This window comes from Anas platyrhynchos, chromosome 2 (genome assembly GCF_047663525.1).
Source record: "Anas platyrhynchos isolate ZD024472 breed Pekin duck chromosome 2, IASCAAS_PekinDuck_T2T, whole genome shotgun sequence".
Taxonomy (NCBI): domain Eukaryota; kingdom Metazoa; phylum Chordata; class Aves; order Anseriformes; family Anatidae; genus Anas; species Anas platyrhynchos.
In genome coordinates this window covers 143,811,920-143,836,273 of record NC_092588.1, presented here as the reverse complement: position 1 = coordinate 143,836,273, position 24,354 = coordinate 143,811,920, and the positions used below count along the sequence as shown (strand labels likewise).

At 44.0% G+C, this 24,354-nt stretch overlaps 1 protein-coding gene across 32 annotated transcripts in view; it reads right to left on the bottom strand.

The window, feature by feature from the left end:
* SVIL (supervillin) overlaps nucleotides 1-24,354 on the bottom strand; it is a 137,793-nt gene that overhangs the window by 71,105 nt on the left and 42,334 nt on the right. Inside the window, exon 1 of one of the 32 annotated variants that reach the window (XM_038175019.2) lies at nucleotides 301-376. The exons of the other annotated variants lie outside the window; for them this stretch is intronic. Coding sequence (XP_038030947.1) covers nucleotides 301-361 — 61 coding nt within the window. The 5' untranslated portion in view covers nucleotides 362-376. Of the gene's footprint in view, nucleotides 1-300; nucleotides 377-24,354 lie in introns of those variants that run through there. 32 annotated transcript variants of the gene reach the window in all.

The window sequence follows — 24,354 nt, the reverse complement described above, 5'->3', positions numbered from 1 at the left end:
ATATATATATATAACATATATATATATCAGATACAACCTTCCACTGTTATCTAGTATATTTAAAGGCCCTAAATCGGTAGCAAGCTAAGCTAATTAGAAGATCCATCTAATCGGATCTTTCAAAAGTGTCCTTTAGGAAATAATGAAATAGCCTAGGTGACTAACTGAATACTGATCAGTAAAGTAGCTAATGTAGCTGCAGGAGAGCCAGTCAAACAATATTTACAAATATAAACACACGAGAGAGATTAAAAGCACGCAAATGAACTACATTTTCTCCTATCTACTTTGAACTCTTACCTTGCTCTTCAGAGTATTTAACATTTCCCAAATAGCTGGAGATCCAAGGATTTCTGAACATGGTTGCACAAACAAAGGATTCAGCAAAGAGAAACTACAATAGCAGCTAATTCTCCACCAGCCACAGCCCTTAGGCCTGTCTTAGCAATATCGTGTAGAGATTTTTCATAGCACAGGACTGGAGCTGTCAGGCTATCGCGTCCCAGGGAGTACAGTAAATGCATAGCAATAGGCTGCAAGCTGGAGCAGCTCAAGCCAGTAATCAGATTACAAACAGAAATTAGGCACATGAATGCTAAAACAGATTGGGCAACGGTGATTGGAAGATTTATAATATTACCACTTCAAAGATCCAGCCAAATCACACATTATATTCCTGCAAAATGAATGCAGAACCCCTAAATCCTCATATTTAAAAGAAAAAAAAAATCCTCCAAAAAGAGGAATAATTTCTTCCTATCTCTGACCAGGATAAACTGCAATGCTTGCTGAAGAAAAACAGTATCCACGCTGCCAAAAAATGGACTCTGTTAATCATATCATTATGCTAAACGTTTGCCCAACTATTAGTTGGAACGTTTAAAATAGACAAGATTTATGGATAACATATGAGCAAAATTACTGGTGGGGGTGGGAACTTAAGAACAGACACCGCAACTCAAAATATTTTAATTTGAGACAGAAGGTGTAAAATTGCACAAATACTGTCTGTCTAGCTACCATTTTTTTTATTTTTATTTTTTTTATTAAATGGAGTCGATGGATTTTGGATCCAAGCGAGGAGTCAGATTCCTTTTGGAAAGTCTGGAAGTGTTTGCTCAAAATGGTGCAATAATCCTGGCTCCATCTTCCCCACCAAACTACCTGGTCGCCCACAAAGCACGTTAAATACCTGACTGGAATAGATCCACATGCTTAACCCCATCCAGCCAACCAAAGGCAGTGACTGCCTGCTAGCTTCCCTGCCCCAAACACACTTCTTCCCTTCAGAAGGATTTCAGCCAGCTTTGGTGGAAAACTCGATGCAAAGCTGGGGTTGTTAGGACAGGGAAGAGATGGCTTAGAAACACAGGACTGGAGTTCTTGACTTTGCTTACCTATTTGTATGATATCTCATATAACAGGACCCCGATCCATGCTTGGAACAGACAAAATATAAGCAATAGTGCTGTGAAAGAGAATGGTGAACCACAAGTGAAAACCATACTCTCTCAAAAAACTACTGATTTTTTGTTGGCTCACCATGAAGTTGTGTTTAGTCTGTCTAGGTCATCATAACTACAGCTTTTTGCGCAAAGACAAGTTTTTGCAATGGATATAAGAATATGCACTCCATATTGTCTAATGCCACTGCTATTTTTATTTATTTTAAAATGTGAATAATCTTAGAGTGGCCTTAACAGAAGCACAAATATTGGCTGTGAGCCTTTCAACCATACAGAACTCCTTAAAGCAAGAGTAGCCCAAGACTTGGGGCCTGTCAGTGAAGCCCCCGATTTCCCAAGGAGTAATTCTGATCAGAAGTATCTGAAGTTATGCACTGTATTTTTTTCCCTTTGCCTGTAACCTTACTGGCTCTGGCATTTAATTCTAACCACTTCACCACACTAACACAGGACAGGGGCCCAAACACTTATACCCTCTGGACCAGCTGTGCTCAAGCCTAGAAAATATAAAAGCACTAACAAAACTTGTTATCTGTCAACATTTAAATTTCCCATTATCCTGAAAATCCACTTTATGGTCTAGACATTAAGTCTTGACATGCTTAAAACACACAAACGAGACAGTGAGTGCAGAGAAAACAAAGAAACTGCTGGTAACACCCACTTTGGACGCTGTGGACCAGTATCTGTGCAGGTGAACCAATAAAAGATAGGCCCAGGTCCAAAAAGGTCCCTTCTTTCTGAACCCACCCTGCTTATGTGAATACTTCTTGATCTGCTGAGTGGATGCGTTACTACCTGTAGCATTTTTAAGCAGCTGTAACTCATTCAGTAGACAGTAAGGGAACTGTTTTTCCATAAAGTACAGATAAATAACACTCATTTGATAGATCTCATGGCTGCGATCTTTAGAAGGGTTGGAGAAGAAGTTAGACCTGACAGCTGAGCTGAGGAAACAGCTCACGGCTGCCCAGAAAGAAAGCCCCACCTGCAGGACCTCTGCTAGGCCTTCACCTGTCTGGTGAATGAGGTGCAGAAGGTAAATCACACAGAGCTGTGGAAAGACGTAAAAACTCCTGATACTGTGCAATATCTGTAACCCCAGAGTTACTTCTGCTCCACCTCAAGACAAGGCGAATGTGCCAACGCTGCTTCCAATATTAAGTCTTAAAGTCATGAGGGTCAAAGGGGTCTGCTGTTGCAGGAGAGGTCTCTGTACTGAGCCTTAACCAGGTTTGGGAGTGGAGAAGATACCTTGGTAAGAACAGTAAGTCAGCAGCATCAAAGAATGGTATAAAGAAACAAAGTCTAGGATTCATTTTTTTGCTGCTTGTTTGGAAACAGCGGGTTTGAGAAAAAGTCTTTTCTAGAAGAGAAGAAATCCATCTCCAAGCACTCGATGAAGGAAGGAGGAAGAGTATTTTCTCCTTTAAAGCGATCCAGCCTGCAGGACCCAGAAGTATGCTGAGCCAAACAACGTTATCAAGGCTGAGTTACAAATCAGTAGTAATGTTCTTGTCCTCCCTGCCATCATTAATTCTTGAGCATTTGTGGCCTCCAACATAAGCAAACAAAAAAAAGAGAACAACAGTTCAGCTGTTGGAAAGGGGGGCAAACCCAGCTGGAAGCTAAGTTTGCAGTCATCTGGGCAAAGAGCTAGAGGTTAAGCATGCATACATTTCCAATCTGAGACTGCTCATGAAAGACCAGCTGGCAGCTAAATGTTGTTCTGAAGCTTCCCACAGGAAGAGAAGGAAAATATCTTCCTTTTGTCTGGCAAAACTAATCATTGTAATCAAAGCTGGAGTTTAAACGGCTTGCAAAGCTGTTCCCAACTTACAGGGCTGCCAACCCCAAAGCACTGAAGAGTTATGAATCAGGTCCCACTAAGATCACGTCCTTTTTCTTTCTAAATTTTGATCGCTTAGGAATTTATATTTAGATATGTTCCTGTGTGATAAGGAGAACCAGATACTTTGTTGTGACTCTTAGTTATCATAAAAACAAAAATCAAAGAAGCCCATGACAGCTGTTTGAAGGAAGTCTAAAAATAAAAAAGTAAAAAAAAAAAAAAATCAAGAACACTGAGGGGGAAAAAATGCTACAGTGATTGCAAAGAAACTTTCAGTAAATGTGCTATTTAGGTAAACAGGATTCTGAGCAGCATGGAAAACAGATGATCTATCTAAACAAGATGGTGAAATAGTATTTGCATCCATACTTCATGCACAAAGGTCTAAAGGAGCTCATGAATTTTATTCCACTGCTCTGCTCCTGGACAAGGAGAGAGTGCACTTGGAATAGCAATACCCTGAGAGCTGTGTTGAGATCTGAGATGCTGTGGATGATCTCAGGAGGGTTAAAAAAAAGAGGGCTAGACCAGCCCACTCTTTTCCATCGCTCCACCTGACCCTTCCTAGACTCCAGGCCACACACCCACCCCAAGCACACCCTGCCACTTTTTAGCATGCAGACTTGTGCTTCCGAAGGTAAGTGAGAAGGTACTGAAAGAGCCTCTCCTATTTCCCCTTTCCCCCACCTTCCAGCAACTTTTGCCAAGGCAGAAGTAATTACAAGAAGTAATTTAGCCCAAAATTAAAATATATGTCAAAAGTCTAACAGAAGATTTCTTAAGTAGCATAATCACTTTAACAGCAAGTTATTGTCTCAAAACATGTGCAAGTATCCTTGCTTGCAAATACAGGATGTATCTGGGATTGGCAATGCCAGTCAATTTTTTCCTCTCTTCCCAAATCCCATGTACGCGGGCAAGCAATATTCTCATTTCCTAAAGGGAGGCCATTTGTACAGATTTTTAAACCAGGATTCCTGACATGTTACCATCCCTCCAACAGGAATCAAGTTTAATCCTTTTCACTTTGCTTTTTCTCATTTCCACTCTGCAACAGGTTTTAAAAAATGATTCTGTCAAGATGATGCCTGCTGCTTGACTACTGATTATGTTTTGGACAAGTCTTCAGGTAAACTTCAGCACTGTAGCACCTGTGTGACAGTTTAAAAACAGGTCACAGGCACAGAGCAAAAAAAGCTGATTAGTTAGAGTCATAAAGAGGACTAAGATTTTTGAGTACAAGGTGACAGATTTGTTAAAAATAATATGGATTATTTTTTTTTTTGGCACTGAGTATTTACTCTTGTACCGGGAAATGGGAGAACAATGGGTATTTTCCATACATAATAAAAACAAAAACAAACTTTCAGTGTTTGATTAGTATTTCAGATATAACAAAATCTCACTCAAACCATTAATTTTAGCAGTGAATTGCTCCTAGAAGGAGATTTTAGTGCCTTTCAATCGTGTCACACATTTTCAGAATTAGAAACGTGAAGGTAATGTCCCCAGATAAATTGTTCACGAAACCGTATGTCAAGACTGTTGCAAATTTGAAGATGTTCAAGGTCTTTCCGTTTAACAGTAGGATAAGCCTATGCCAGCTCCTTGAATGAAGTTGAAAGGCCACACGCTGCTTGCACTTCTGTAATCAGATAGACCAGTGAGGCACACAGCTTATCCAAATTGAGTCAGACCCGTTTGTCTGTGAGCCTGAAACTGTAAAAGAACACGTCAGATGTGTACCATGCCAGGGTCAGGGACGGACTTAGCGAATAGCTGGAAATGAGGGAGAAGGCAGCATCTCCTGTCCCAGCAGTATGAACAATCTATGTGACAAAGCAGCCCAAGGACTTTGAGGAAGAAGCGTTTTACCTAGCCAAATAATGACTCAGAGCATTTCACATCATGGCCCACTGTAAAGGAGCTGCAGTTCAGATTGTAGAGGCAGAGGGTCAGTCCCTGTAAACACCATACAACGAAGTCTTGCCACAAGCAGCAGCTTCTTGTTTACTAACACACTGGAAGCTGTTGCAATGACCAAGGGTGCAAGCTTCTGTTGGGAGAGACTGCCTGCAGGGCTCCAGTCCTCCTGACAAGTCATTGGGGTTTCTAGGACAGGTTTTCCCATCTTCTAACACTTCCAGTCTCTCCAGTCTCCTGAAAACCTTCCAGCAGAGTGCATCCCTCCTAGCACAAGGCTGCCTCCTTCCCTACAGTGGCAAGTGGCCCTGGGCAGCTAAGTGACGCTAAAAGCACAGCTACGCTACAGGGCTTCCTCCTGGCTGCTCTTGAACAGCATCTCTGCTCACAAGTAAAAGCCCAATAAGGGAGCAGAGAGCAGTGCATACCACAAGAAAGAATTTATAACAAAGTTCTTTGGCTGTTCTCAATAGTCATCTAAGGAAAGCGTCAATTTTGTTTACCACAATGATGTGACATTTCACAGGCCACTTAACACTCCTGCATATTTACCTTGAAATATAACCATCATTTTTAAGCCTCAGGCAGACAGCAACCTTGCACACACCAAACCTATGACCCCAGCTCCCATCCTGTTTATAGCATGTTGCAATACTTTCTCAGAAAATTAAATATTCAATAAAAGGAAAAAAAAAAAAAAGGCTCTGTTCTAGTACTGATGGTCAAGGTGGGCTAGCTTCGCTACCGGTTCTGTCACTGAAAATAATGTCACTGTGAGTAAGCACACGTACAAGGCTGGATTTTCATCCAGCACAGCTAAGCAAAAATTCATGAGGAAAGAAAACCTGGTTAGCAGTGATGCTGCAGTTCTGGAGCAACTTGTCTAGGGAGCAGGTTTAAATTCATAGCAGCTAAGACCTTATTTCTTTATTGTCCTCACACGCTCCCAAGCCCCCTACGAAAACCCCAAGTGTGTGCTGTGCTCGGCAGGGCACCGATCACTAATAGCGAGGTAATGACCAGTCGGATCTGAGCAGCTTTACCAGAGCTGCACAGGAAGCCCGCACAGCACCTGGCTGTACTGCACTTGACAAGGTCTGGGGGGATTTCACTAAAGGAATAACACACAGACTTTTTTTTTTTTAAAGCCTTCTTCCACATAAAAGTCAGTTTTTATGAGGTGGGTATGACGAAACCTAGTCAAGTCCTGGTCTGTGTGCAGGCAACGGGTGCCAGTATTCCCCTTCTCCAGGGACCAGGACTGCTCCTTTAGCCAATAAAATACAGCTTTCCAATAAAGGGCATAAAATCGCACGAGAAGAGTGAAGAAACAGTCCTGAAGTCACACAAAAAGAAAAGCTCATTCCTCTTTGTTCAGGTGTCTCTCTAAAAACACACAGCACAGTAAAGAATGAAAACAGGCTTCTAAGAAAGGGCACAGCAAAGCACTCGGTATACGGAATAACAACGCGAATCTCAGGGTTACAGCCAAGCTTGTTAAAAAAAAACACTTCAGGAAAGGGAGCTGCAGCTATGAACATTCACGCAGCAGGGCTTTTTAAGCCGCCTCTAGCATGATTCCCGGTGTCTGCCACACGCAGCTCGGCGGTACTGGGTCGCATCTCCCGGGGTCTGGGCTGGATCGGATCGGGGCTGAGCGCTCCTCGCCGCCATCCAGCATGATCTGTCCCCAGACACCGCCACCGCAGCTTGCCTAATAAGGCCACACGCGAGTTGAGTGGCTGCCTTGTAGGTCACCCTGCACTCTCCTGCCTCCCCAGCCCTCCTCTGCCACCCTTGGGTGCCCAGGGCGAGGGCCGCACCTCAACACGGGGCAGGAGAGGAGGCCATAGCTGGCGGCAGGGGGGAGGCAGCACGGGCAGCACAATCCTGCTGGCAGCTCGCCACGCAGCCCGTTTGGGGATGGCTGGGCCGGAGAAATAACGGGGTTTCTCGTTACGTGAGCTGCTCAGAAGTAGGCCAGCAGCGTGGGTATAAACAGCCACCTCCACGGCTCCTGACAGCAGGCAGGTACTTGTCGAGCAGGAGAAACAAATGAACTAGATGAAAGGAAGGAGCAGACGTGCGTTTGAACAGTGCTATTTAATTATTTAGCACTGTTGATCAGTTACAGTGAGACTTGCTGCAATTCAGACAGATGGCTTCAAAAGTAATGATCTACTCTCCCCAAAATAACTACCTGGCAAAAAATCCGCTCCTGCTGCTTGCTGCCTCACTTGTAACTCTGACAAGCTTTTCCTTCACACCTGTCCCAGGGTATTTTCATAGAATGGCTCAGGTCAGAAGGGACCTTGAAGATCATCTAGTTAATCATCACTAAGCAGCATTTCAAGATGCTAGATTTGGACACCATCCTGTCCTCAGGGTCTGCAAGGAAAGCAAAGAGCCTGCTCCGAGGCTGGAGCCAGCAGGCAGAGCGCGGTCACCTCCACGTGCTGCTGCCAGCCCCCTCCGGGGCGCCCAGCGCTGCACGTCAGAGCAGACAGTGCACTTCAGGCCAGACAGGGCACTTCAGTCCCTGTCTGGCACTGTACAGTAAAATATCAAGGCAATTCAACTGCTGCTTGTACCTTGTTATTTCTAAAATCAGCATCCAATCTTCTAAGTGCTTTGCGGCCTTGAATGAAACAGCCCCGCTGAGTGCACTGCCCGAGGGCTGCAGGGGCTGGCTGTCCCCTTTCAGCAGAGAGCACAAAGTCTCCAGAGGACGTGGGAGGCACTGGAGAACAAACAGGGGATGCTTCCCATTGCCCTGGAAACTTTCAGTCCTCAAAATTTGGAAACTCAGTACAACAGCTTTGAAGTAGTGAAGAAGCGCTCCCATGTAAGGGTTTAATACCTGCCTAGGATGACTAGAGGTAATGATGAACTGACCAAATGTTTCTCACAGCTAGAAACATCTCCAACACACAGTGATTAAATGAAGCCATGATTATCACTCCACTGAAAGAAACCAAACTGTCCCAGGTATGCCCTATTCCTGCAATGAACCTCAGGTTCATACTATTAAGAGGCAAAGTGACAGCCTATATGGCCAACTCACTCTGTAGGTACTGCACGGTGAACAATACAGCTGCAAACCACGCTGGCAGTTTGTAAGCCTAGCCATTATCATCTCAGGTTGAAGCTGTGCCCAGATGCACTCACAGATCCTGGCTCAGAACTGCTGATTTTCTGCTAAAAGTGCTTTCTCACCCAATAAGCTTCAATAATACAAAGAAATGGGACACATTCAAAAAAGGGTCAGAAATGATTACACACAAGTAGTCCTAAAATAAGCTAACTCACTCTGTGTCCAATTTGCTTAGATCAGCAGCACAGTATGTTCTCATTACTATTTAATATTTATAACGAAAGCTGTATAAAACTAAATAACACAATAGAAATGAGATGGATTGGTGCATGCACGCGTTAGACAGATCTGTCAGCAAAGTTTTATGAAGAAGAATAGCACCCTGGACTGTGCAAGTCAGTCACACTGCACAGACATCCAGGCTGGGCTGAGAGAAAACCTCCCAGGCTTGCACTACTTTGTAAAGGAAATGCATTTCAAAACATCAACATTTTTCTAGTCTCTCAGAATACACACTGACAAACCCAAAGTACCAGGGGGAAATATGTCTCTTTTTTTGGTTAAAAAGGAGAATCTCAATAAAGTCAGATGCATCCAAAAAGCCACTATGGCACTCTCACATGTGATTATTTGGTATCTTTTAATTTAGGGCCATTTGTGCAACTGCACACTAGATGCTTTTATATTTTTGCAGTTTTAATTTCAAATGGAGGTAAAAGTTGACATTTTCCATTCTAATACTCCCATTTTCCCATCTTAGCTCACAGATGTTAAGAATTTATTTATCTAAACTGTCCTATTTTGGGGACAGTTTAGAAATACGGCAGTATTTTCTCCACTGTTATTAAGAAAAAAAGATGAGGAAAAAAAAAAAGAATTAACATTTTCGTATACATGTGCTAAATATCTTAACTGCAAAAGGAGATCTGGTTGGTACAGAAGTCGCCCTCACCAGGAAGCACGGCATGCTCACTGTTCACAGCAAAGCAGAGCTGTTTGGCAGCTATACCTGATCGGTGAAAAGCAAAAGCGTAAAGATCTCGCTGAATTCTTCAAGAAGAGGGTTGGAAGGTAATTTCAGCAAAATCTATGCACATCAAAGGTGACACTTAAGGAACAGACTAATGGCTCTCACAAGTCTTCTGCTTTAAATCAAGGCTGAAGAGTTTGTTTTTTTTCACACACCCCTCCAAGCAGGCCACTTCCTCCAGTGACCTTACAACAGTTGACTCCCACCTCAGACCTCAGTCATATGAGAGGAAATACATCTACCACAATCAACAGTTATGTACTGCAGGCACACATTTGGTCAGAAGACGGATGGGGTTTCAGTGAGATAATGGGGAGGTTCTTCCCCCTGCTTTAAAGAGGGTCCCTTCAAGCTGGAAAGCAAGGTAGCGATGCAACTTTGTTCAACTGAAATGTAGCAAGCAGAGAAAACAGAGATCCTACAAATCTCTGAGTGGATGCAGATGTATGGGAAACTGAGAGGTTTGTTATGCTCTCTCCCAAAAGCCCCCCTGAGAACGTACAGGACAGCCACCAAGGCTGGTGCAACCTGGATGCCTGCGTGCTGGCACAGAGGAGTGCTCTGCCACGCTGCAGCTCGTCCCATGTGGGAGCACTCACCCCAGATTTCACTCGTCTTGGTCTTCAGCAGCACACCACAGAGCACACCACCAACTAGAGGGTCGTTATGTGAGCATGCTGATCTGATGGTCTTGGATACTTTTCTTCTGCAGGTGAATTCCCTTCATCAGTCAACTTGTTTGTCCCATGAATAGCAATGAAGGAACACTGTGCTGTTTGAAGAGAGGCGTTGAGTGTGTGTAATGGAAAAAAGAGACATCCCTTAGAAGAAAGGCAAGATGGACAGCTTAAACAAATTAGATTTGGAAAGAATGAAGGACTCCCTGCGTGTCTTGATGGTCACCAGGTATTATAGTAATACAGCAGCACCTAGTTACAGGAAGGATTCCACATTGCTGGGTGCTGGACTAGGTCTTTGCAAGGCAGTGATTTACGGTGACAGAAGGAAAAGTGCCACCAAAACCTCATCCCTAGATATGGGGAAGGCGGACTTCAGGCTGCTCGGGGAACTAGTCAGCAAGGTCCCCTGGGAAGCTGCTCTTGAAGGCCTTGATGTCCACCAGTGCTGGTCACTCTTTAAGCGATGCCTCCTAGAAGCACAAGATCAGGCGATTCCTAAATATCGCAAGTCAGGCAGGCGGGGCAGGAGGCCGGCGTGGCTGACCAGGAACATTCTAATGGAGATTAGGCGGAAACAGAGAGTGTTTCGCTACTGGAAGGAGGGCCGGGTGACATGGAAAGAATACAGGGATGCTGCTCGTGTCTGTAGGAAGAAAATTCGTGTGGCTAAAGCACACCTAGAGTTGAAGCTGGCTGTGTCTGTGAGAGAAAATAAAAAGGGTTTTTTTAGATATGTGAATGGAAAAAGGAGAACTAAAGAATACATAGGGCCGCTCCTTGACAGGGAAGGTCTTCTCACAGACGATGACATAGGCAAAGCAGAGACGCTTAACGCCTTCTTTGCCTCTGTCTTCAATGCCGATGATGGGCTTCGGGACCCAGGGTGCCCCGAGCTGGAGGACCGGGACGGTGGGGATGACAAACTCCCGACCGACCCTGAACGTGTGCGGGGTTTGCTACTCCACCTGGATCCCTACAAGTCCATGGGTCCGGATGGGATTCATCCCCGGGTGCTGAAGGAGCTGGCGGACGTCATCGCGGAACCTCTCTCAATTATTTTTCAACGATCCTGGGAGTCTGGAGAGGTCCCGGTAGACTGGAAGCTGGCAAATGTTGTGCCGATTTTCAAGAAGGGTCAGAAAGAAGACCCTAGCAATTACAGGCCTGTCAGTCTCACGTCAGTGCCTGGTAAAATCATGGAGAAGATGGTTCTCGAACGTATTGAGGCGCACCTGGGGGACAAAGCAGTCATTGGTCCCAGCCAGCATGGGTTTGTGAAGGGTAGGTCCTGCCTAACTAACCTGATTTCCTTTTATGATAAGATCACCCGTATGGTGGACCAAGGGAAACCAGCTGATGTGATTTTTTTGGACTTCAGCAAGGCTTTTGACACGGTTTCCCATAGGATCCTACTGGACAAAATGTCCAGCATACAGCTAAATAAAAACATCATACGATGGGTGAGCAATTGGCTAACGGGCAGGGCCCAAAGGGTTATGGTGAATGGGGCTGCGTCAGGCTGGCGGGCGGTCACCAGTGGGGTCCCTCAAGGCTCCATTTTAGGGCCGGTACTTTTCAATATTTTTATAAACGATCTGGATGTAGGAATAGAAGGCATTTTGAGCAAGTTTGCTGATGACACCAAACTTGGAGGAGTTGTGGACTCAAATGAGGGTGGAAAGGCCTTGCAGAGGGATCTGGATAGGTTGGAGAGCTGGGCGATCGCCAACCGCATGAAGTTCAATAAGAGCAAGTGCCGGGTCCTGCACCTGGGACGGGGAAACCCTGGCTGCACGTACAGACTGGGCGATGAGACGCTGGAGAGCAGCCTAGAAGAGAGGGATCTGGGGGTCGTGGTAGACAGCAAGTTGAATATGAGCCAGCAGTGTGCCCTGGCAGCCAGGAGGGCCAACCGTGTCCTGGGGTGCATCAAGCACGGCATCGCTAGTAGGTCGAGGGAGGTGATTGTCCCGCTCTACTCTGCGCTGGTGCGGCCTCACCTCGAGTACTGTGTGCAGTTCTGGGCACCACAGTATAAAAAGGACATGAAACTGTTGGAGAGTGTCCAGAGGAGGGCTACGAAGATGGTGAAAGGCCTGGAGGGGAAGACGTACGAGGAACGGCTGAGGGCACTGGGCCTGTTCAGCCTGGAGAAGAGGAGGCTGAGGGGAGACCTCATCGCAGTCTACAACTTCCTCGTAAGGGGGTGTCGAGAGGCAGGAGACCTTTTCTCCATTAACACCAGCGACAGGACCCGCGGGAATGGAGTTAAGCTGAGGCAGGGGAAGTTTAGGCTGGACATCAGGAAGGGGTTCTTCACAGAGAGAGTGGTTGCACACTGGAACAGGCTCCCCAGGGAAGTGGTCACTGCACCGAGCCTGACTGAATTTAAGAAGAGATTGGACTGTGCACTTAGTCACATGGTCTGAACTTGGGTAGACCTGTGCGGTGTCAAGAGTTGGACTTGATGATCCTTAAGGGTCCCTTCCAACTCAGGATATTCTATGATTCTATGATTTGCAAGGCAGGCTGTACAGCTCAAGTTTTGAAAATATACCTACAGCAGCATTTGTCTTGATGGTGAGGAAAAACACTGCTGAGGAATATGGCGCATTGTCACCGAAATCACAGACAGGCACAGCACAGAGCTGCTCAGCCAGCAGGCAGAGCGGTACGTAGCCCTGGGCCAGGTGATGCTACAAAACCCTCCGTCATGTCTGGATGCAGTCTGCTGCTGAGCAAGATGTCCAAGGCTTGGCGAAGGCAGCAAGAGCACGCTCAGCTGCAGCAGGACAGAGCTCAGCATGGGCTGCAGAACCCAGCAGGGAGATGGGGCCCACGCTGCAGCAAGATTTCTCTTCCCAGCCACACGACCTTCTCCAAATCCAAGCCCTGTCAGGCCTGCAGAGCAATGAGAGGTGGAGAATTTGGGGGTACATGGCCCCCGAGAAGCCTTGTTGTTAAAAACACCCCATCATCCCTCACAGGCATCACAGCCACCGCTAAGGCTGTACCCTCAGCTCCTGATCCAAGCACTAAAGTGAGATTTTATACGAGTTTCAGCACTGTAACAGCACGTGTGGGGCAGTCGCACCAGAAATTCACTGAAACACATCTAGTTTATTGTTAGCACAATGCCCTGCTCACAGCATCTGCAGGAGGCAATCCTATGGCACAGGCACAGCGCTCCTTCCTGCAGCAGGGAGCCTCCAGGAGCCGTTTGGGAACTGTATTTCAGCACACCAGCAGCACTGGCACATTTGCTATTAAATTGATAATATCAGCACTCCATGCAAAGGATTTTGAAGTCCAAGCAAGATGCTTGCTTTCTTCAGTGCCTTTCTACACCTGGCCTGATCTTTATGTGTGCTATATGTACTAATGAAAAAAATGATTAAAAGAAAGCAGTAAAACATCTAGGTAATCATCAGTTTCTCCAAATAAATGATTTAACAATTTGTATCACACTTCAGCATAAACATATCTTGCTTTGACTTCAAAAATCAAGCTCTCAAATAGTCAAGTAAACAGAAAAGAGCTCAGTCAAGGCTACAATTCAAGACATTTAGACTATCTTGTAAGTGTACTGCTTGCCAATGGCTTTAAGTCAAACAACAGTAGTAGTTTAAACTCCCATGGAAAGTATGCCTGCATTAAAATCCAGCACAAGAAACTTAAACATCCTGACAGCATGTGGCCATGCATGAGATCACTACGAAAAGCTGCAGCATTTTCTTCAGGTCTTTATTTTTGTTTCCTGGGAAGTCTGAAACCATAATCAGCAGCTTATACCCAAAGTCTGTATTTCAGACAGCACAGACTGGAGCTAGGCCAGGAGCTGCATTAGCTCACAATATGCAGTAAAATAACAAAACCCTATCCAAGAAGATCTGGAGCAGCAGAATGCTATTTAATGAAGGCTGACCAAAACTAGACGACTGCTCCTAGAGAGGACACTATATAGGGATTTCACTTGGAAAGCAGTTGCATTTTTACAGTCAAATTCACACTTTTCTCCCTCAAGGGAGGAAAAAAGCATTCTATTAAGGACTTTGGTGTATGTACGTTCTCAGCCAGTTGATTTTTTGAGCTTTTTTGATTGCCATGATTATCTTTATTTCTTGCAAGTCATTACGAGGAACAGTATGAGAGTGTCCACAGTTTCTGATATTTCAAGGGTCTGAGGGCATGTGAAAACCATCCACATAGAAAAACTGTTTTCTACAGAGGGCCCCAGAGGAAGAAAAAAAAAAGTTTTGTTGGTTTTGTTTGTTTGCTTCTTCTTTTCCCCTTCTTAGATCTGTTTCAGCTATAGACTAAGAAAATTTTCTGTTAGAATAAACACAAAGCCTTTGATGGAAAGCGTCTTATTTGCCCATCCGATCTTCTCAACTTGTAATCAGGAAGCAAAGAGAAACAGGAGGCAGGCAGCTTGGTAAGGAAACTTGAAAGATGACTTCCAAACATAGAAAGGCAGGGAAAAGAATCGAGGAGACTAAACGATGCCAAGGTGAATCAGCAGCAGGAATGCCAGAAATCTGCATCAGTGGACACCACTGCCTGTTTTATTTAAAAAGTCAAGCAGTTGTTTCTTTGTGTTAGTGATAAATTGGTAGTCGAGGTACTTTTCTTCCTAAAGGGTGAAAGCATGTCACTGAGGGCATTTCACATGCACTACTTTGTGGCAAGTACCTTAAAAGGAACATCCAGTAACTTGAGTTGTTAAATAATGTGACAAATTTACCAACACCACCCCCAAAATAAAGCTTAAATTTTACTTCTTTTGCCTTATTTGAAGGCTTAACTACTCCTGTTCGGAGACACACTTTTTTTTTCCCCCTTAATAACTTACATTGCAAAGAAGATAAACAAGTACAGACTCCATACAGGATACTTCAGTTTCCAAATTTAGAGACTGTAGCAGAGCCCTGACTTCTTTTCAGTGACCCTTGCTAGGAGGCAGGGTTTAGAAAGTAATATAGCGAGAAGACATTTGGGGTTCCATTATGTAAAACCAGTGCATAGTTATACCCATCACAGTCCACTGGAATTGGGAATTCGAATGTGTAGTGCTGCTACTTCTCTTCTGTCAATTATTAAAATGATGTATGACTGTAAGCTTTTAATATTAGCCTCCCTAGGAGTTTGTTACACAGAGACTACTTAATACCTCAAGACCAGTTGCAGGGTAGCTCGGTGGTCAGCTTAGGTTTTCAGGAAGTCTCCTGAGATCCATAAGCCAGGTTACAAAAGCAGACAGTGGTAGAAGGGATTTACAAGTAGTTACTAGTCTTGAAAATCTTGAGCAAAACACAAAAATGCCAGCTCCATTTCTAGCCACCGTGACTGCAGTGCCACGCGAAAGGGATATTTAAGCATACCTCAATATAGGGAAGTTTCTGAAGAACTGCCTTCAAGGAAGCTAAGACACAGATATGCCTTACCCTACAACATCAAGGATCACAGAGGACGATGTATCTGATGCATCCGATACACGTCAAGCTGCTTCCAATACATGACTCCTTTTTTTTTTTTCCACTGTTGGGTCACCAGGTTGGAGGAAGCTGGCTTCCAGCAGAGCAAGACAAATGCTCAAAAACAGCTACACCCGTTTCCTGGCACACAATTTATCTAAATTAGATTAAGCCTTTCTGACCTCCTCCACCTCCCCGGAGCTCGGGTTAAATGCACGGGTTACCTCTGCAGCCCCTGCAGTACCGACAGGACACAGCTGAGCAAACAGCTCTGCCCTCTTAGCACGCAGCACTGGGACTCAGGAAAGAGAGCAGGCTGCTTTCCGGACCACTCAGATGGCATCAATCGTTGTGAACATTATAACTGATATGCATGGGCAGGTTTGCATGATGAAGCCAGATATCATAACTTTAAAAGCAACTGTTAACATATACAAGGGTTAACTTCGAGGGCATTTGTACAGACAGCCCATTAAAATGAACTAAAAAGTCAGAAGATAATGACTGCTCCTTTAACATGTTTAATCTGACACTGCTTAAACTATAACATTAATCATATTAGGGTACAGCACTACAGAAAAAAGTGAAAGCCTTCAGAAAGAGCACTGAATAGTTTTTCTCTGCTCTCCTCCACAGCATACAGTCTAATATGCATTGACAGTGCATTGCCACACATGTATTGAAGCAACTGCCTTGATAAAACATCCTAATTCAAAGCCTAAAAAACTATGTTGTCAGCTCTATTAGCAGAACAAGTCAAGAATCTGTCATTTTGCAAAGCCTTGAAACTGTTTCTTAGCATTTCAACTCTGCATTTTGTTCCTACTGAGGAAAATTATAGATTAAAAGGAACAAACAACCCACTAACACTCAGGGGTTCTGCTAGAATAGATTTGATCTGATTTTGGAAGTAAGTACTTTGGTCTTTAAAAATAAAAAACAAACAGTAGAGTGTTTTTTTATTTTGTTACTAATTTAACAACTATGAATTGACCACTAGGTAACCTTGTATTTTAATATTGTAGGCTAAGGATGGAAACCTGTTGACGAAGAAGGCTTGAAACTACATTCGCCTGATAAAGTTCCTTTAAATAAACCCGACCCTACTTATCTAAAACTGAATCTGATCTTGCAATCTCAATTCTCAAAAAAAAAAAAACAAAACCAATAAAAATAAAACTTTCCAAAGAGATAACAAAGAACTGAAGTTTCCTCACTCCCCCATACATGAAGAAAAGCCGTGTGCTCACCAGGTAATAGGTTTATAGCCTCTCCAGACCATAAACTCCTTCTTTCTTCAGTAAATCAATCATCTTCGCCACCCCACCGAAGGAATACCATACCAGCAAGCTCCTCTTTGACAGTTCAACCCATATCTCATTAAACGGAGTAGTTTTTTGTAACTTGTTTAACCTTGAAATCTTCTGTTTCTATTTCAGACGCGACGAAGTGCTGGTGTGCCTGAAAGCTTGTCTCATTTTTTCCCCCCTATACCAGCTGGTCTAATAAATTACCTCTTCCTAACAACCTTACGTTAGCTATGCCCCTAGAACATACAGCAAAAACGCTATTATGCCACTTCAACTTGGAAGTAAACCCTGATTAAAAGCACTTCTGGCATAAAAAAAAATAAAAAACATGAAAGCCACCCAAACTGCTGCCTTGCATTGTAAAGGTACCTGTTCAACTTCCCACTCACCATGCAGATGAGAGTTAATATACAAGGAAAAGTTCACTTATTAAATGCCTTTCAGGAACAGAAACATTTTTGATCTAAACTGCTCTATTTTATTATATATATTTTTTTAATGTTTGGACATTTCACTAAGCTTGAGGTGACTTCAGGGCTGGTGCTTAAGCTATTTGCTACAGAGCATGAACATATAACCAACTTGAATTATATATGTTTAAAAACAACTTTTTTAAAATTTAATTTGAGAAGGAGAAGGGAGCTGGGGAAGGAACGGTTTGTTGCAGATAAATCAGCTCTTTTCAATCTGTGGGTAAAGGTCCTTTTTTTCCCTGAGGTCCGGCAGCTGGAGCTCAGCTCCCGGTGCAGACATGCCTTTATTTGGGAACAATGCACGAGCAGGCAGGGCAGGGCTTTTTCATACAGGGTGCCCAGCCACATGCAAAAGAACAACTTGGCAAAACGAGGGGCACCATCGATGCAGCCCTGTGCTCCTCTAAACAACCCTGGACGGAAAAACAAATGCGGGATTTACAGTCTGACACAGCCAGCAAACAAAACCCCTTTGTAATTGCTTATTAATCATTAAAGGGAAGAGGAGAAATCTACTCTCCGCTTTTAGGCAGAGACAAGAGCACCACAGAAATCCTATAAAGCTTCGAGTTCACCCAGCTGTAACTCCTTGGGAGACTTGCTGCCTGCATCATGGTGCTATCTTTGCTTGAGAGCAGGGGCTGGATGCAGATTATGCTGGCCATGTAACGCACAAGCAGCGCTGGTTATGAATGGGAGAGGGACAAACAGCTAACTGAAACGCTGCCAAATGACTGGGAATAAAGCTTCAAACTGGGCGCCATCGATGTACCAAAAGGCAGGAATCACCTCAAATCTTGGCATTAGTGCTCACGGGTTCGCCGTAATACCTGCACGATGACCGCTTGGGATCACATCCCCCTGTCTTCCCACAGACAGGGAAGAGATACTATTTTTACACACCCCCTGACCAGCCCGCTTTGACAAAAATAAACAGAACCAAGACTCGAGGCCAGCCATACTCCTTACAGTCCCATCTTCCAAGGGCCTCAGAAACATAAGCAGCAGAGGAAACCAGAGGAGAGCAGGTGACCCTACGAATTTTAAGTTGCTCACCTCAGATGTTCACCCTACCTCACACACGGCATGTCTGCATTTCCTTTCTTCACTCTGCTTTCTCTCACACCAAGGAATGCTCTCAGTCAGGGGAGTTACCATATCCTCAGCAATTTTTACTTTTTGGAAAAAGAAACAATTAAGTCCCATCCAGGCACCCCTCACCCCCCATCTCCTTCATCTCAGATCTTGCCAAGGTCATATAAAGCAACCTTAAAAAAAAGGCATTGAAGCAAAACAGAAATCAAAGGTATCTATTTAAAGGCACTTTCATCGTCCTCAGAAAAAGAACAGTTGTTCCAGAAGCTGAAGTTCAAGTTCTGTACAGTCTTTAGCTTGGATTATCCCCTGTGCTCCTCCGGGAGCCCTGGCTCAGTGCTGTTGAGGTGAGGAAAAAATGCTCACTTTCACATTTCTATCCAAGCACTGCAGATATATCTACAGCACTTGCACTGGGGCACCGTCACCACCAAGCTGGCCGCTCACTTCCAACCTTTCCGGACCACGCTGCTCACAGAAACACCTGGCAGACAAGTAATGTCCCAATAAATATCCCACCTGCATCCATCCTTTAGTGGACAGCAGGTTTGATTATATCATCGCCATGCCTGTGGATACTGCTCACTTGGGAGGGCACCCAAAGGACCTCGTGAGCCAAACCTGCTCTGCATCTACCTAAAAAGGCCAATTCCCCACCTGGAAAGTCCAAACAACTCCGACAAGAAAACCAAATACAACAGCAACATAATAATGAGGCTGTGGGAGAAAGGAGGGGAAATAACTAATAAAAAGCTCAATTTGCTAAGGAGAAACCCAGACTTCAAACAAAGTGGATTTTCTTCCCCGGGGACAGACTGGTGATGGAGGCTCAGCATCTGTTTGGTCCTTCCTCCCCAACCAGCAGCCTCGCTGTCTCCTGCACAGAGGCAATCAACACAACTTTGCCTGCCTGCAAGTTACAGTCAAAAGGCTCTTGTCCAGAACAGTGCTGAAGTTTATTTTCTGTCGTCAAACACATCTTGAAATCATGTATTTTGTGTTTTTCCCTGCTGATCTCCAATAGAGAGGCCACACAGCTAGTGTCTTTGGTGAGCCTAGAGCAGGAAGGGAGAGAGCAGAAGGGGAGAGACTGAATCTGCAGTGAGTCACCTTGTAACAAGGGATCCAGCACTGAGGAATAAGCATGGAAGATTTCATACTTACTTAGTGATGCAAACTGTGACATTGCATACATGGCAAACATATTTTCCTCTTCCTCTGAAGGCAATGGTAAAAAGGCAGCCCAACTTCACACCCAAAAGCAGACGTTGCCTCTTTAGCCACCCCACAACAAGGGCTGCTGAAAGCTGAGGTAAGAAGCGATTTTCCTTTTCTCAAAATTGAAACAAGTCTCACTGGACACTAGTGATTTCCTGCTGCCCTCCCCCAGCTTGTGAGAGCTCTTCCAAGCATTATTTCTGATGTGTCAAACTTCGGGGCTTCTTGCAACTTTATGGCTATACAGCATCTCCACTACTTACTCACAGCTGAAAGCTGCCTCTTTCGAAGCAAGATTTCAACTTCCTAACAAGTCAGAGCTGTTTCTGAAGTCCTCCCAAACCTTCCGAATCCTCTCAGCATGTTTTGAGATGTGCAACTGCACATCAAAAAGTTCTCGGACTTTTTGCTGGTATTCACAAACCGCTCCATCTATGTTTGCAGTGTTTGCTGTTCCTTGCTCTGGCAGAAGACCGGGGATAATCAGCTGTTTCATTCAATTCCTTGACCCAAACAAACGACTAGTTTAGTTTGGTTTAGATTTTAGCTTTCCACCACATCAAAAATAAATAAATAAATAATCCAAGTATTATTTTTATTCCTCTTCCTCCTACCAGTTGTGCTGTTAAAAGGGTCCCATGTTACAGATCTGGATTCAGGAAACACAATAGCATGCTCTTTCCTAGCACCCTCTCTATTTAAGGAAGGAAACGTGTGTTGTGTTTTTTTTTGTTGTTGCTTTGTTTTTAAAGTGGAACGTTATTACGTACATTATAAGTAACATTAATTTCAGTAAGGTCCTACAATTTAGGACTTGACTACCTTGTTTCCAAATAGTTCAACATTTTTTGTCTGTCATACCACAATAGGATCACATATGAGGGACTTCTAAAGTTTCAATCAATAGCATGGAAAAATTCAACAGGAAAAATAAGAATATAGTGACTACCAGCAAAAAATAGAGATTTTTTTAAATTTGTTTCTGCCAAATGACACCAGAACCATGACCTCTGGATGTCTCTCCAACCCTCAGCAATTCTAAGAGCATTATAAGCTACTGCTAGCCTACAAAACAGAAATCATATTTTTCATAGCTCTTTCAGAGGCATAGAGTAAAACAAAGCAACAATCAGTAAAACTGATCACTACCAGGAGTAAGCACAGTTACCGTAGTATTGGTGTCCCCCGTAACAAGTCCAGTGACTGACACAGATAAAACACCACATCTACCAACAACTGGCCATTTTTGAGAGCCATCACAAGCTTCCCAACCCAGCAGGGTACTTCGTGGCGAGCAAGCCAGGAATCGTGAACAACTCAGTAACAAAAATAATCACAAGCGACACAATCAGCTACTCAACTCCTTGAAGCTGATTTATTTACACAGCAGTGGGATGTAAATACTTCCCCTCCTCTAACCACTGGGCTTTTAGCTCAGGGAATATATATCGAGAGATTCAGAGCCGACATCCAATGCTGTGGCTCCCTCTGATTGCCGCATTGTGTAAAAACTCTTGTGAGCGTATGCTCAACCTAGTTAGCCAAGAAGTTTACCATCTCTATAATTAACTCCGCAGCCTGACATCATCACCCCCTCAAGGTCCTCTTAAAGCTTTAACAGCCTGGTTTATGAATATTCATTTGCCAGCGTTACACTTCCAGGGATTTATGAAAACCCAATGGCACGTCAGTTCCCAAATAGGTTCCATTATTCCTGCTGCTTCCTCAGCATATTTATTACAAACCAATTTTATGCTGACAGAATGTGTATCGAGCCTGCAGTTGGTCCAGCCATCTAGGTCGTTTTGGAGAGATTAATAGGCACGGCAGACATCTGAGCGCTACTGCTAAGGATGCCTATTAATCCCCCCGCCGCACAGGATGCTTCTTCACAGGCCTTGTTGGTTCTAGCCTACAAAACCTCTTTCTCCCTTATCTCCTGTTTCTCTCCTCCCACATGGCACTGGAATTAGACGCCAGGCATGCAACAAGCAGCCCTTCAAAGTCTGCCACCGTGTAAGAAAGCAGTCGTGTATACCCGAAGCCCAAACCACGAGGGGTTTATGAGGTTTGCGTATTGCGTGCAGTCAGCTTGCTTCAGATACTGGCACACTGCAACAGCTATATAAAGTTTGTGACACATTATTCCATTACCAAGAGGCATAAACACTTCTTCTGTACTGAAATACGTGATTTGCTTGACAGTTGCTTCCCCTCACATCACCCCCTGAACTGTGACAGTGCTCGAAACCATTGGTTTGGGCATTATTGTGTTTCACAGACGTGTGACCCAACCTCCTTCAGACGTAAAGCATCTCCTTGTTCTAAATAGGGAGCTCAATAAAAGTCCACAGTGCAGGTAAATCAAAAGCTCTTATGAATTGAATCATGCAACAAATGTTTAGAGCACAGTTTGTAAAGGCATGTGGAATTTAAGGCTATGTTAAATGTATTAAGCCAGGTGTATTTTTACTCAATTATTCAGAAGCTTTCTTCTAATATTCATGCAAGCTGGTAAGCAAAACTAGAAAGCCAAATGGTATGTGCTATTTCTCTCATCTGTTCTCTGACTGGGCTCCTCCTTTGTCAGCAAAGCAGAAGCTCAAAAAGTCTCAGAACCACTTTTGTCATTTCCCAACAGAACGAATTTCAATAGACCTTTCTGAAGGCATCATCAAGCCTTACTGTAGAACAATTTATGCAATTATGTGATTTTCCCCTCACCATCACCACTACAGAACAAACACACGCAGAGTTTTGATCTGTCGTAAACAAGCATTCAAAGTTTCTGCTTTGTTTGAGTTTCTGCTCCAAATATTTAAAAAAACAAAGGGAAGATCTCAATTTCAAGGAGTCGTTTCCAGCAGTACTGTCTGGCAAATGATTGCATTTAAGACAGAACCTGCAGACTATTGAAAATAAGCAGGGAAAAAGGGGGGGGCAGAAAGACAGATAAAGAATAACTTAAGTAATAAAAAAAGGATTTAATCCCTGGAGGGTAAGGAAAGGGAAATTAGAGACCAGCAACTCAAAGGCAGTCAGGAAGAAAGGTCAGAAGTCTTGAGGGGTGTAATCATGATCCTGTTTTAAAAAGGGAAAGGCTATAATTGTGACTGATACAATGGCCTATTGGCCAGTCCTTAAGGTGTGAAGTACCATAAATAAAATGCTTTACAGAGCATCACTTAAGATTTTTCAGTCCATGCTTCCTTTAGCTCCCAGGCCGCAGCTTTGGGAATTGGGATAAACTGTAAATTCTTACCAAAACCTAGAGAAAAACTCTGGTACTACAACAGGCAGTCCCTGGCACCCGCCAGAGTACAGCAGGCACAGCATCACTGTGGTTAAGCTACACTATTTTTGTTTTGCTTCTGTGGAGAAACCAGGCTATTTGGCCTTGTTTTTTTCTCTCCCAGACCTCTTTGGGGAGGGGAGGGAGTAATTTATGCTATGTCTTCCGAACACAAAACCCTATTGTCAGTCACAAGCAGCCTGTTTGCCCCAACAGGGTTAGATTCTTTGTGGTAGAGGGGGAAGGGGAACTTTTCATTTCTAAGCAATCTCCTTGAGAAAGAGAATGCTTTTATTGAACAACAACAGAAGGTTAAAATAAATTACTTCAAGAATCCCTGAGCTAAAAGCTAGTTTTTTTTTTTTTACTTTTCTAAGAGCTCCAGTTGGAGGGGGAAGAAAAAAAAATAATAATAAAAAAAATCTGTGCTGCAAAACTACACCACCAGCACCCATTTATTTGTTTATTTTTCTGGACTTGCAAGCTAAATCCCCAGCCTGCAACAAAACTATGTTTGGGTAGCCAGCAACCTTTAAAGCTAAACAGCCCCAGCACTTGGCAGGTGGTTGTAGGAAGGACTTTTAGCTACATGGAAAAGAACAATAGGCTGGGTAAAGCTGAATGCCCAGGTTTTTTGGCATCCAATGCTCTCGTAGGATATAGAGCCACACTGGCCAGGGTCAGGGCCCTGCGTAATGTAAATATTTCCTAGCTTTACAGCTTGTCGGCCTTGCTAGACCACCCACAAAGAGTGGATGCCCACGGGAACAGTCCTATCAACTCCATTGCTTTTTACTGTACTCTACTTAACCCCAGGGAACTTACAGAATGGCTCCTCTGCCTCGGGAAGTTTCACGTGTCTGCCCAGTGTGATCATCACTTGGTGGGCAGAAGGATGCAGCTCAGCTCCAGCACCACTCCTGTTTAGGCTTCAGCCTACCAGTCTTGTAATGTGCAAGTGCCGTTCTTAAATTCTGCTCCCCTGCTAATGGGAAGCGGTGTTCAACGCAAAAACCCAGGTTTGCTGAAGCAATGCAACCACCAGAAGACTACTTTGTAATTCAAGTCATTACCACGTGCTGCAGACAAGGAGCAATTTGGAAGTGTTAATCAATCTGGAGCCAATTTAAACTCGAGCTACCCAGTACGTCCTGCAGTCAAGCAGCAGGTTGCGTTTCACAGCACTGAATAAAAGATGAACAAGGATCAAAATATTCTGAGGTGCTGAACATTGCCAGGGTGCACGACATGTGAGTGAAGTCATGTCGAGCACCAGCCATTCACACCTCCCGGGGTGTAATCCCATGACGCAATACCCAGATTAAATCTCAGACTATTATCCCAGCATATCAACCTGTCTGTTCCCAGCAGAGAGCCGGCCCAAAGATCTTGTTTAAACTAGTCCATTTATCCAATCAAGACAGTGAAAACAAAAGCATGGGAGAAT